Source organism: Electrophorus electricus, chromosome 13 (genome assembly GCF_013358815.1).
Source record: "Electrophorus electricus isolate fEleEle1 chromosome 13, fEleEle1.pri, whole genome shotgun sequence".
NCBI lineage: Eukaryota > Metazoa > Chordata > Actinopteri > Gymnotiformes > Gymnotidae > Electrophorus > Electrophorus electricus.
The window spans coordinates 22440231-22454403 of record NC_049547.1 but is presented as its reverse complement, the minus strand read 5'-3'; the positions used below and the strand labels follow the sequence as shown (position 1 = coordinate 22454403).

At 45.7% G+C, this 14173-nt stretch overlaps 1 protein-coding gene across 6 annotated transcripts in view; it reads right to left on the bottom strand.

The window, feature by feature from the left end:
- Window positions 1-14173, bottom strand: part of ryr2b (ryanodine receptor 2b (cardiac)) — a 54549-nt gene that overhangs the window by 4528 nt on the left and 35848 nt on the right. For 4 of the 6 annotated variants that reach the window (XM_035532748.1, XM_035532743.1, XM_035532744.1 and 1 more), the window contains exons 57-86: window positions 13630-13753; window positions 12980-13110; window positions 12383-12459; window positions 11957-12078; window positions 11772-11821; window positions 10718-10778; window positions 9437-9672; window positions 8371-8452; window positions 8044-8147; window positions 7626-7946; window positions 7257-7497; window positions 6879-6966; window positions 6517-6609; window positions 6191-6367; window positions 5911-5961; window positions 5197-5277; window positions 4894-5006; window positions 4673-4769; window positions 4313-4431; window positions 4027-4078; window positions 3836-3889; window positions 3412-3511; window positions 2617-2696; window positions 2304-2380; window positions 1898-1956; window positions 1569-1649; window positions 1303-1391; window positions 962-1090; window positions 391-495; window positions 51-132 (exon numbers count right to left, since the gene is read on the bottom strand). In XM_035532748.1, coding sequence (XP_035388641.1) covers window positions 51-132; window positions 391-495; window positions 962-1090; window positions 1303-1391; window positions 1569-1649; window positions 1898-1956; window positions 2304-2380; window positions 2617-2696; window positions 3412-3511; window positions 3836-3889; window positions 4027-4078; window positions 4313-4431; window positions 4673-4769; window positions 4894-5006; window positions 5197-5277; window positions 5911-5961; window positions 6191-6367; window positions 6517-6609; window positions 6879-6966; window positions 7257-7497; window positions 7626-7946; window positions 8044-8147; window positions 8371-8452; window positions 9437-9672; window positions 10718-10778; window positions 11772-11821; window positions 11957-12078; window positions 12383-12459; window positions 12980-13110; window positions 13630-13753 — 3276 coding nt within the window. The remainder of the gene's footprint in view (window positions 1-50; window positions 133-390; window positions 496-961; window positions 1091-1302; window positions 1392-1568; window positions 1650-1897; window positions 1957-2303; window positions 2381-2616; window positions 2697-3411; window positions 3512-3835; window positions 3890-4026; window positions 4079-4312; window positions 4432-4672; window positions 4770-4893; window positions 5007-5196; window positions 5278-5910; window positions 5962-6190; window positions 6368-6516; window positions 6610-6878; window positions 6967-7256; window positions 7498-7625; window positions 7947-8043; window positions 8148-8370; window positions 8453-9436; window positions 9673-10717; window positions 10779-11771; window positions 11822-11956; window positions 12079-12382; window positions 12460-12979; window positions 13111-13629; window positions 13754-14173) is intronic. The other 2 variants (XM_035532745.1, XM_035532747.1) reach the window with 2 other exon arrangements.

The following is a 14173-nucleotide window of genomic DNA, read 5'->3' as shown; positions in this document are numbered from 1 at the left end:
ACAGTGCTCATTTTACTTCCCACTCCAAACGACTGGCAGGTTCCTCTCACCTTCCAGCATGGAGAGTAGCATCACCACCAGGTCTTTGAGCAAATCCATCAGGTCCTTCAGAAGCTCCATCTGACTGGGTTCCTGGACACAGCACACTTACCCTCATCTCTGTTCCTCTGCTTTTATTGGAGGAACCACTAGAAGCCACCTATCAAATCACTAGCAATCCAGAGATGACTAGATGAGACATATCTTAAATGCCAGTGCATTGTTTTAACCACCGTAATTTTTAATAATGGAGTGTGCCTTATTGCATCACACTGTTCATTTTAGTTCAACTCCTACCACCCAGGTTGCTGTTGTGTTTGCAGGTGTGTTGGCAGGGTTGCTCTTCCCCACCTGAGAAAGTTTCTTCTGCATGTGTGCGAACACGTGAAGGAACCCCACCACGGTGTCCCACAGGCGGCTGTGGGCCAGACTCTCCTGGTTCCCTGCACAGGGTCCCTGATGACAGCAATCACAGTCTGTGATGAGCGCGCACACACACACACACACACACACACACACACACACACACACACACACACACACACACATATATGCACATACACACACGCATGCACGCACACACAGCCATATACCTCCTGCTGAGACTCAGACAGAGTTTATTTCTACAGGCATTGCAGCAAACACCACATGAAGACAGATACTAGAGACACGAGGGACCCATGTGATTTGTATAGTAACTAATACTGCTGTACATAATTACAGCTGAAATCAATGAAATGCCCATTAACCTCTTCATCTATGGGACCTTTTGCTTAAATTATTTTTCCTGTCATGAAATTCCCCACAGACTGTTTATCTATGTTCTGTCAAGTCTTTAAACATCTTGATCCACTACATTTACTGGCAGTGTGTGTTTTGACTCCATCATGCGTTAGTATTCCCTTCCCAGAAGGTCTTTTACCTGAATGTACTCAGTGAGAGTGTTAAAGACCTGCTTGGACACCCTGATGGCTTTGGAGAAGCTGCGTTGGCCGTATTCATCAATAACGTCTTTCCCAGAGTAATACCAATAGAAATCATTGATGGACTCCTGAAAACACAATCAAATATTATTCAAATGTCAGTATGGAGATCATTACGCAATAACCTGTTTTATTTTCCACATTTCACAGGGTGATTGGATTGGGGAACTGGACAGTAACTGTAGCATGTGATTATACTACATAATTAACAATAACCATAATTAATCCTTTTTCTCCACCAACATTAGCGCCTGCATGTTTGTTTTGGACACTGATGTACCTGTAACCTGAGCAGGTAGTCCACAGTACAGATGACGATATTCACCGTAGTGTTGTTTCCAGTCTGAGTCCTCAAATAATTCTGAAACTCTACCCCAAAAAAGAAGTAAATGAAAAGAAACGACTCAAACGTGACTCGACGAGCTACGCAGACATAGCAAAAGAGATTCCAACAAAGTTGTGTTGAGCCTTAAAACTCTCTTATAATTGGCAATAAAGTCAAGACTGCAGGAGAGAACAGAGGGAGACAAACAAAGTAGCAATCACCAGCATTGTGTCCTTCACACAGCAGCTGGAGAAAGCGAAAGAGATCACACGTCAACCTCACATCCGGCATCACCTCATCCCCTTCAACGAGAGAGAGAGGGAGTGGGGGGTGAGAGAGAGAGAGAGAGAGAGAGAGAGAGAAACAGAGTGAGTGAGAGACAGAGACAGAGAGAGGAGACAGAAGGAGATGCAGACAGATTGACTAGAAATAATGTCCTTTGCAGATGCCAATAAAAATGTTATGACTTTATATCCTCTTAAAGGCTGATATTAAATTTCAGAGGCTGTTTTGGATATCCGGCACATCGCTCCTGGCGTCTCAGACTTACCCACATTGCCTAACCCCTCCGCTTTGATCTGCCTTTCGAAGGCGTTCAAATCCAGCACACTGCAACACACCAGCACAAGTTAATGATCACAAACAGCACACGTCAACTTCAGACACATGAGAGGAGAATACCAAGAAACACTCGAGCGCACGAGTACAAAGACATCTGCAGAGATCCAAATGTAGCAATGTAGTCATCATAAATTTATCCCAGAATATAGTTAATAATAATAATAAAAAATTTAAATTGTTTTTGTTTTTTTGTTTTTTTTTGGGGGGGGGGGGGGGCAGTTTTGCTTTTAATGACCTAAAAATGAACAACATAAGAACAGACATTATATCACAGCTTCCCAGAAGAACACATTACCCAAAATGCACCACTACCTTCTAAAATACAGCATATTTACCTGCATGCCTTCATGAGCCCAGCCAGGCTGTGAAAGAATCCAACGTCTCTCTTCTGTCTCAGACAGTTCAGCATTTTCTGCCCAACACCACAGAGAATAAGCCATGTGGATCTCAGAGCGAGGCTCTAATTACTTCAAATCCACATCACCAAAGAACAAAGAAACCAGTCAATAATACCTTATCTTTAAAACTAGAGCCTGGATGGGGTACGGATCACAGAGTCAATAAAATCAGATTAGCAAGGGATTGTTGGTGGGTTACATCAATAAGGGCTTAAATATAATAAGAGGCACTTCATCTGCTCAGGCTGACCTGTTGTACGGACGCGTTGCCTCCGTTCAGCATGGCTATGCCTAGCTTAAACGCGGACGCTACCATGGGCCCCATGATGCCTGTTCAGAAAACGTTAGAAATACTACATCAAAGTCTGTTAGTCTGTTAAAGAAAAGCTGCGTGAGTGAAATAAGGCAAGATAACACTTTATTGATCTTGAAGGAAACTGCAGAGGACTGAACTGCGTTCAGTTTTCACGTTTGTCTGTCGGTTAATTGGACTTCAGTCGGCGAGTTGTAGACGTTCACAGCATTTTGGCAGACGCTTGTATCCGTATGTCTCAGTATCTGTATGTTTCAGTATCAGTGTGTCTCAGTATCCGTGCCTCTCAGTATCAGTGTGTCTCAGTATGTCTCAGTATCCGTGCCTCTCAGTATCTGTATGTCTCAGTATCTGTATGTCTCAGTATCCGTGCCTCTCAGTATCTGTATGTCTCAGTATCTGTATGTCTCAGTATCCGTGCCTCTCAGTATCCGTGCCTCTCAGTATCCGTGCCTCTCAGTATCCGCATGTCACCCAACCATCAGAACATTCACCCAACCATCAATTATTTGATTTTCCATTTGTGTCTGCAGCTAGTCTCAGAAGGAAAGAGAGAATGCTTCTAAAACACTCCAACTGCAAGCCTGCAGGAAGCCTGAATCTGGACTGTGTAATCAAACAGATCTCACCTATCAGCACAACTTTCACTTGAAGTGAAAAACAGCTGAAACCTGCAAATCATGATGACGCCAAGCTAAAGCAAATGAACCCAGAGGTGTGTGAGCTACTTTCCTCGGCTGGCACCGAGCCTATGAAGCACCAGCTCTGCAGCTCCGCGATCGTGTAGTCTGGCCTGCTGATACAACAGGGTCTGTTTGGCCAGCTCTTTCTCCTGCAATCAGTCAATTGAATCATCACACTCTTCACACATGATTGGCTTAGCAATGTGCTTACACACACACAATTGGTTTATCATTACAGCACATACAACAGAGGAGACAATTTAGAGAGTTTATATCAGTATAGAACTTTTTACAGATTAGTCATCAGGGTCCCCAGCGTGTGCATGTGTCTGCTCCAACTCTGCCCACGAACACACAGTTTAGTCTTGACTAAAGCCTGAACGCTGACCTCAAGTGTTATGATGCAGCGCTTTTAATGAACACCTGCAGGCTCAGCTAAGGAACTCCGCCGTAACCCCTCCAGAACGGCTTACCTCAAAGGATTTCATCTCTTCATCACTGGCATCATCATCCTGGGTCTGACAGCTCTGCAGAGATCATAACAGGTTTGAGAGAAGCTGCGTCTGTTCCACTGGAGAGACCCCTGCTCTGGTAGAGGCTTCAGAACAGAGCTCAGAAGCGTGTCGGGAACACGTCAGTGGTTCCTTCCCAGCAGGGGTTTTACCTTTGTCATGACGTGGGCGTAGGCCAGGTACAGGGACTCCTCCTGTAGCTCACTGTGGACACATGGGGAGGAAGAGTGCACCGTGTGCATGGTTAATGCTCCGTGTAAACATCTTCAGCTCAGTGGCTCAATCCCAGCAGCGTTCCTCTCACACACACTCACGCACACGCACACTCACACACACACTCACTCACACACACACTCACACACACACTCACACTCACACTCACACTCACACTCACACTCACACTCACACTCACACTCACACTCACACTCACACTCACACCTGCTCTCTGTCAGGGCACTTTGATGGAAGAGAGAGATGAGCTGATGAAGAGGGTCCATCTTCTTCATCTCCTCTTCCTCTCTCCTACACTCATCCGCACTCCCTCTATCCGCTGTTCGCTGAAACGGAACAAGGACCATAAGTACCAAAGTCCAAAAGTGGCGTCCTTGAAAAAACAAACACAGGTGGTGAACACCAGTGCCATGAACCGCCGTACAAGCAGAACGCAACAATACAGGTGAGCGAAAAGGAATGATGGATGGCAGCAGGGAAAATGTGATTGGTCGAACTTTGTGTTAACATAGTGGTGTAATAATTGAGTACACACACACACACACACACACAATGATCTTGGCTCACAGATAAATCTTCAATCAGTTTCTCCTCAAATGAGCCATCTTCTGGCTCCACCCATGACTTCCTGTAGCTCTGCAAAAATATTCCCACTGCTCTGTGCCTGTAGGAAGAGGAAGGGTTAAAGGAACCCCGGTCACAAAGGGTTAAAGATAAACCAGCTACATGTGTGAGTAAGAGCCCTGCGTGGGTGGTGCTAGTGTCCAGTAGGCGGCGCTGGGGCATACAGGGGCAGGTTGTAGAGGGGGCACATCCTTAAGCAGGCAACCACCGCACGCTTCCTCTGCTGAGACACCAACTTCTGCCACACCTCCCTCTTATTTTTGCGGGGGTGCTCCACCTGAAGGAGGGAATGGATGGATGGATGGATGGATGGATGGATGGATGGATGAATAAATGTCTATTGAGTAATCCAAATGAGTGAATACTAGTTCAGCCTCAAGCCTCCATATCCCCAGCCTGTGTATCAGACTACTGGCTCTCCATGCTGGCTATACTGGGGGTTGGGAAAACTGCAGGCGCTGCCTTACCTGATCCAGATAGAACAGGACCCGAGCGACAGAAAACACCCTCTCGACCCGCCCGGGACTCAGCGACCCCTCCGAGGGCTCCTTACGGGAGACGAGAAAGGGTTAATGTGCACACATACTGTGTAACATTCACGTCACGCGGAAGAGAATCCAGCATGCTTTATGTGTGAAAGAAAAGTAAAAACTTCTGATTTCTGTAGAAAGAGAAAGAGTGTGTGTGTTCAGCAGTAATCCTGTGACTGAGAACGGATCTCTGAGGGATTCCACATTAAACCTGATTAGAAACCAGACTGAAAACCCAACTGGAATTTGTTGAGTTATCCATTATAAAAATCTGTTGATTGAAAAACACTTTCTCCACAATCTTACATATCAAAGGAAGCTCTGAGATAGGTCTGTAGTTTCGTACAGAAGTCTCCGGAGGGGTTTTTCCCCTCAAAAATAGTTTAATGGCAGCTGTTTTCAGCCTGCCGAGAGTGAGCTTTTAATTTAACTACTTACTGCAACTATTACTGAGCTGGAAATAATTCTGTCAAAGTCAGTAGGCAGAGAACCCAGACATGCCGAAGACAGTTCAGGCTATAATGGTTTCAGTTATTAGTCGGGGCTATAAGTCATGCTTCAATTACAGATTGGAGATATTTTAGAATGTTTCTTACAGAAGCATTTTAATCCAGAGTGCTAGTATTCCTGAGCAACAGCTCTTAAGCATACCTCCGGCAAGTGGCTGCGAATGATGGATCGGATCTCCTCCTCTGTGTCCTTCTGGATGAAACACATCACAGGAGAGAGGGGCTTCAACTCTACACGTCAATATCAGGTCAAATGTATCTGAAGCTCTGAATCCTGGAACACGCAGCATTACAGACGTCCATGCTGTAAACGTGTCACCTCCTGCTCTCAACGAAACCCCTCTCGCTTAACCGGAGGACTAACTCCGTACAGTGAAACCGGAAGACCACGGCGGGACTCAGCGACCGAAAGGGCGGCCTACCTCCGAGAAACGGCTTTTCGCCAGAGCAACCAGTCCCCGGTCGCCATGGCAACAGCGGCTCAGCCCAATGGGCAGGAGTTTCTTCAGGGCAGTCACAACGAGTGAAGCGTGTGTGGAGAACTGTTCATCCTTATTGGATGGTGCCCTTTTCCTCTGTTGCTCTTCACATAACACACCCTGTTAAACATAAAACAATATTCAAAACACACATTTAGACGTGGTTTTGACTGGAGAGATTTAACTGAACAAACTTAGACAGTGAATAGAAAACATTTACTCCAACTGACTATAAAAAAACAAACAACAACAAAAATAAATCGATGAACCTTGGTCCCTTGGTGGTTTCTTCTGCTCACCACAAAAGACAAGCTATTAATGTCATTCTGGACAACAAAGATCTGCTCCTCCCACTTGAAGTTCTAAAACATCAAACAAACAAACAGGTAAGACAGGACACTTTGGTTCCAGCCCGGATCAGCTAACCAGGTCATCCAGTGTTACAGCAGTATTAACACCAGGGTGTGTAGGAATGAACTCGGCAGGAGCGCAGATATCCAGAACAATGTTTGGACACTGCCGAGGTGTCAATAATGCACCAAGCCGTCCCAGCTGTGTACTGGCAGCCCCGGGCTGAGATATTCTCCATGGAACTGCATGGAATAATTAACACTGCACCAAAGCATCTCACGTGAGATCTGGCCCAGAAGATGAAGACCTTCTCAACCAAGCAGAAGAGCCTCTCTGCTCCTGCATCCATCGCCCTCAGCCAGGTGGGCCTGAAGAGCAGAAACACACGTTCACCAATCGCAACACATGGCACTGCACAAGATGCCCTCCTCCCAAAACAAGGCCGCATATAAGAGTTTATGATCAGAACAGGAAATCAATAAATGGCACACATGAAAATCACAGAAAACACTTAACATATCGATCCAATCAGTGAGCACAGAAACAGACACTGACTTGTCTGTGGTGTTTGTCTATATATGCAGAAGGCTTGTGTGTACAGTACTCTGAAAGAACTGAAAGACTGAGCGCACGTTGGGTCATCAGTGCAGTTCTTTACCTGAGACGTTCTACAAATGCTATCAGCAGGGGGAAAAAGGCATACAGGTCTCGCACCAACACTGTAAACCTCTGCTGGAGCAGGAGCTCCGCCTCTGCTAGGTCGGCACGCCCCTGCACCTTCACACGCTCCTCCTCCCGCAACACTAGCTCCGCCCTGTTCTTCAGTTTTTCCATCAGAGGCAGGAAGTGGGTGCTCAGGAGATGGGGCTCCGCCATATGAATGATGGGAAGAACGAAGGCTGAAAATAACATGCTTGTCAGGAATGATGCCGCCTTGTGAATTTTCTAGATTACACAATACGACTCGTTTTTTAATTTTTTATTAAACCGTTATTAGTAGTAGTAGTATTAAACCCTTCTCAAGCACCTGCAATTCGTTTCATCCAGCTACAGCTGGGCATACCCAGGTGGGCGTGGATGATGGACAGAACGTGCCCCAGGAGGGTGTTGGTGTGCTGGGATGTTAGAGAGGACCATGGCCCCTGCTGGAACCCATGAGACCCTGAGTCTCCGATAGGTGTCCAACGAGAGACATAGCTGCACAACAGAGGGACGGTCATCTCCATGACCCTGGAGGTTTGGGTGTGGCGGGTAGCTGACCCCGCCTCCATGAGCTCTTCAACTTCTGAGAAAGCATCCCACACGGAGGGGAGGGGCTTGCACAACTCCTCATCACCCATAGCCACACCTATTTTTTTAGAACAGGAAGTCATTTTCAGGACATTTTTAGAGGGAGTGTGTGTGTGTGTGTGTGTGTGTGTGTGTGTGTGTGTGTGTGTGTGTACCATGACTCTTATCAGGGCTTATGTGTTCCCATGATAGCTCAAGGAAACACACAGGAAAGGCAGCTGACAGGGCAGCCAGACACTCCCCCACGAAAGGCCTCCACCTATCAGAACACGGATCAGGGAACTGAGATCACACGCTTTTCAGTTTACACCAATCACGTCTAAGAGCTTCTGACATGAATCGGGAGCAGCAGAGCAGGAAACATGTCTGTGTTTGCAGGAACTAGGAACCACCAGCCCAAACAACGTTTAAGTCCAATGTGAACGTGGATCAGGTTCACTCAAGCACCAGGCCAACAGGAACAATTAAAATCACAAAATTACCTTTCCATGCAGTTATTATTAGTCGTCCCAAGAACATGCAGACTGCACATGATTCTGTAACAGGAGTCCCGCACGTCATCCACTGGCAAACATGAGAAAGAAAAAAATCATACTAATACATGAATACATTAATCATATTAATACATGAATACATTAATCATATTAATGAAGACAAGAGATGCAGTCGGTATGAAATGGATAAAAAAATCTGTCATCTAAACATGGGAGCTGACAATCGTACCCAAAAGCTTTAAATGAGGTTGGTGCGGATCAGGCGCTTTATGCACACCCGTATGAAAGGATGAGTGCTTTTCAGTTCGCATTTAATCTACAGGTAAAAATTTATTAAAACTTTGAAATAAAAAACCCCTCCTGCCATGTGAGCATCCTGTCAGTATCTAGAGGGATTCAGCACAAGCTTTGTATGACCTGCAGGCAGAAAGGGTAAGCCACACCAGGAGGAGGCGCCAGTAAGCTGAACAGCGGTCCTAGGGATCAGGGAGATTTGCCTGGCACAGAAACACCCATGCGTTAATGAATGGAAACGCCATGGAAACGCTCCATCAGGCAGTGGCAGGACCCTGGGGCAGTAAGACGGGTCTCACCCCCGCAGGGAGAGACAGCGACAGAAGCTACTGAAGCTGGGAAAGAACATTCTGAGTTAATACAAATGCGTTGCCATTCACTCATCTTTCATCAGTAAGTCCGTCTTTCAACTTAAGTCTCAATTCAACATTTTGTCAAAGCAGCTTTACAGGAGTCAGGTCTAGAGACAGGTCTGGGCTCAGGTCTGGACTCAGGTCTGGACTCAGGTCTGGACTCAGGTCTGGACTCAGGTCTGGACTCAGGTCTGGACTCAGGTCTGGACTCAGGTCTGGGGCAGTAATGAGGAAGATGAGGGCAACAGCGTCAAGGACAAACTCCCTCCAGTTTAAGGAACAAAACGTAGGAGGACCAGACTCATGAGAAACTCGTCCTCCTTTGGGTGTCACTGGATAACAACTATCAAATAAAAGCTCATCCATCCATTCGTCCATCCATCCACCCCTTTCTCCAGATGACCTACCGATCAGTTCTGATAAGTCCTGGAAGTGCCCAGCGTGCAGGAACAGGGCAGTCAGTATAGGAAGCAGAACCGTGGTGGTGTACGTCAGTGGTCGGTCATCTGTGTCCCGCCCCCTGCTCTGGCTGATTGGCTGCGCAGCCACACCCTCAGCCGTCAGCTCCAGATCTTCTGCCGTGTCCTCAAAGAATGAGCACAGCACTGACCACCCACTCCCTCCTGCTGACGTCCTCACCGCCCTACGCATAAAAGAAGTACTTCATCCCCAAATGCTCATGTTGTAAAACACAAGTGAAAGTTTACAGGGGCCCTGTATGCTAGCGCTGAACGCAGTCCTTGAACCAAACATGGATGATTCTTCAGCCCACTGTCAGGAATACAGGAATAAGAGGATGGAAGGACAGGAAGGATCAAGATCGCGTGGTTGGCTCTCCAGAGCACAATTACCACGGCGGCCTACGTCTGACAGAACTGCTGGCGTTTCATTTGGAAACCAGGTCGTGACTCGGAAGGGAATCTGACATACATTAAAAAGGATCAATTCAAACTACAGCATGAGTTCAGAGTGATGGTCTATTCAGGTGAATCGCAGGGAGTTTTTTGATGACAAGCAATCAACTGAGCACAAGCTACAATATTCAATCCAAAGTGATATCATCCAGGAGACAGACACCTTTGTGGAAATCGGCATCCAGGAGCAAAACTGAGTTCACATGATAAATAAGGGCATGCTAACTTCTGCCCCTAGCTGGCAGTCTCTGTTAAGCATGTTAGTGTTAGAATGAACACACATGAAGGGGTACAGTTCAAGCATTCTTGAGTACTGCTACTGAACAGTCATGCCACCGCACAGTGTTGTTCTATAAAAAACCACAAAAGACCCTAAAAATATGTCATAGTCCAAGCATGTACGTTTCATACAAAAAGTATAAATTATTTACACTTAGCAGACAGTATAACCCAAAGTGAGGGTTAAGGGTCTTGCTCGGGGGCCCAACACTGGCAAATTGGCAGCGGTGGGACTTGAACTGGCAACCTTCTGTCTTAACTGCTGAGCCCTGCCCAATTATATTTGAGTTGATTAATAAATTATTCTTCCTTAACATATATAGTATTTCATATTTGAAAACATATTTATATTGTATATGGCCTGTACGTGTGTCGTGTGTAAAGGTGGAAACAAATATGGAAATATATCCAGCACTATTCTAGAAAATCTCAGGGAATAAGACTTTTCTGAAATGGTGGGAATTTGATTGAACGGAGCATTATGGTGCCACCTACCTGCCATCTAGAGACTGTGCAAGCATCTGCAGACAGCTCACCAAAGACTGAGTATCTGTACCTGAAGGCATAACACACACACACACACACACACACACACACACACACACACACACACACACACACACACACACACACACACACACACACACAAATGAGAAAAAAAAAAAAGATAATGCAGTAGTTTGCTGATGGAGTTAGATTAAATTGATTAGATTAGTTAGACTAGATAGATCAGATTGATTAGATTATATTAGTTAGACAGATTATATTAGTTAGATAGATTAGTTTAGTTAGATTAGTTAGATTATATTAGTTAGATTAGATTAGATTCAACTATCAGCAAAATTACAAAGATCTCTGTCATCCACTCAGACACGAGGAACGCACTGACTAAGCGGCTCTACCAGGACTGAGTGAGGATAATGGAGCACGGCAGAGCTACGGTACGCATGTCACCTCGAAACACTCAAATCAATCAAACGCAAAATAAATGAAATATGAGATATGCTTTCAGTTCATTTTTTATGTTTTTTTAAGTACAGGGACACACAAGCAAAATGTGAATGAAATAAACTGAAGCAAGAAAGATAAGAGATGTGTGTGTGTGTGTGTGTGTGTGTGTGTGTGTGAGAGAGGAGATTCCCACCCACATCTGCCCTTACCGAAGAGTGATGTTTGTGTGTGTGTGTGTGTGTGTGTTGAGACTCCCACCCACACCTGCCCTTACAGAGGAGTGACGTGTGTGTGTGTGTGTGTAAGGAGACTCCCACCCACACCTGCCCTTACCGAGGAGTGACGTGTGTGTGAGGGTGTGTGTGTGTGTGTGTGTGTGTGTGTGTGTGTGTGTGAAAGGAGACTCCCACCCACACCTGCCCTTACCGAGGAGTGACGTGTGTGTGAGGGTGTGTGTGTGTGTGTGTGTGTGTGTGTGTGTGTGTGTGTGTGTGTGTGTGTGTGTGAAAGGAGACTCCCACCCACACCTGCCCTTACCGAGGAGTGACGTGTGTGTGTGAGTGTGTGTGTTGAGACTCCCACCCACACCTGCTCTTACCGAGGAGTGACGTCTTGGCCCTTGCTAGTCCTGCTAGTTTAACAAACAGACTGGAAAACAGCAAGAGGACATGGATGGAGAAGTCACTTCAGCAGACAAGATCTTCAAATACAGCACTGGAAAAGCCTCCCAAAGAGAGACGCCATCACCCGGACACACAACATGTCACCCAAAAGGCACATTACCCAGAAACCATCTCCTTCTCCTTATAGGTGGCATGACCGCTGTCGCCAAGGGGACATGGGGCCCTGGACAGGAAGTAGAGGTGATGATTCTTAAAGTATTGACCAACTAGAGGCAGTATCACCTGCATAGGAGGAGGGAAATAAAATGACAACCAGAATTAATGACATGAACCACAACAGGAAATAACAGATTTTATATACATTTTAAAAATCAGATCTTAACAAAAATACCAGAACTGAAAAGCTTCATAACAAAGATCATAAAGAAATGGTGATGCTGACATGGAAATCTGTCATTTCGCTGGGTGACGGGACCCGTATCACTAACGGGACAAATCCGCCAGACGACACTAGAATCTGTACATAAGGAATCCTCACGTCTTAACGCCGAAAATGTGTGGAAAACACTGAAAATGTACAGCGAACCTTAATGAAGAAATAAACCTGCTCTTCATGAGTCACTGTGTCTGTTCTGCCCATCTGCCCTCGAGCTTGCAGACCCCCTGCAACACACACACACACACACACACACACACACACACACACACAGAAAGAGAGTTACACATGCACACATACATATAATTCAGAAACCCACTGGTGTGTGACCCCGGTCATTTCTTATCTGCCACTGGCAATCCGACAGTACAGAGATCAATTCCATTTTTCTTTCAAGCCTTTGAGGCAGGAAACACTTTGTAATTTATGAATTTCACATTTAAATTCAGCAGGTCATCTTGTAAGCAGTTACCAGAGTTCATGGGTCATTAATGCGGTACGTGGCCGTATCAGAGCCCGTGCCGCTGTGAGTCTCCAGAGAGGAGAAGCTGCTCTTTACCGTGTATACGAGATCATACGAACCTTCCTCTTATCAAAAAACACCCACACATTTACTCAGAAACTATTGTCATTTTTTCTGTGTCTAATCAACAACGCTCACAACAGGACACGATTCCAATACTAATGGGAGGGGGGCTGTCATTTCTGAACCCAGGAAACAGCAGGACGCGCCCAGCACGGACGCACCCAGCACGGACGCACCCAGCTCCAGCATCTTCTCCTGGATTTGCTCGGTGCAGGACAGCACCTCCTGGAGCAGACAGTAGGCAAAGCGTCCAGCAGCGGCAGGACAGTCCAAGTCCAAAGACGTTTTCTCCCTAAACAAACATGCGCGCGCGCGAGCACACACACACGCACACACACACACGTGCATATACGCACACAAATGCAGACACGCACATGTGCATACACATACACAAGCACACACACACACGTGCATACATGCGTACACACACACACACACACACACACACACACACACACACACACACACACACACACACACACACACACAGCAGAGCGGGGAGAACACTGCCTTAACTGATGAAAGCTGCTCTCAAAACCACTGAAGTGTAAAAATCATCTGAACTGTTCAAAAAACCCTCTAGAAATGACACTCAGCTCAGCTCTGCTATCTTTCAACCATCTTTGTGTGCTACCTTTCAGAAAAAGCAAGCACACCCAAGTAGGACCAAGGTGAATACAGACTTCCCTGGTCTCAGCGATTTGGGCCAACCAGGCAACAAAAATCACTGCAGATATCACCAGTGGAACTGTTCAACAGTAGGAGCAAGGATGTCGTTGTGAGCTCCAATCCTCCGAACCATCGTCCTCACCTCCACACCTCGTAGCCATTGATGTGGAAGAACCTGAACACATCCTGAGCGCTTTCTCTCAGTGGATTCTTCTCCCTGGAACTCAGCGCACCATATGGCACCAGCAGGTGGTGACTGCCCCCTCCTGGGCACAGGCGGTTATTGCACTGTTATCACACAGCAGAGGACTGAAATATTTTATTACAAATAAAAAACATAACTGCTGTAAGATGCAAAGAATTGTTAGTGTAGGATTTTATGAAGATTTATTTAAAGTTTCACACTCCTAAACCTTTAACTTACACTAATGATCCATAATTGAGCCTTTACCATGAAAAACCATAATCAGTTATAGTTTAGTTTTAATTTTGTACAACCTGTACATTAAAATGCTAAATATGCTTTATTTCACTTACCTTACTTCATGTGGGCATTTAAAAATAATATTTGCAATAATGCTTTGCATTCTTGTTTATATTTTTGTAGATTGCAGAAAAACAGTATATGGACAGTGTATGTTTTTTTTTTGTTTGTTTCAAGGGCTCAATTGATAACGAATCATATT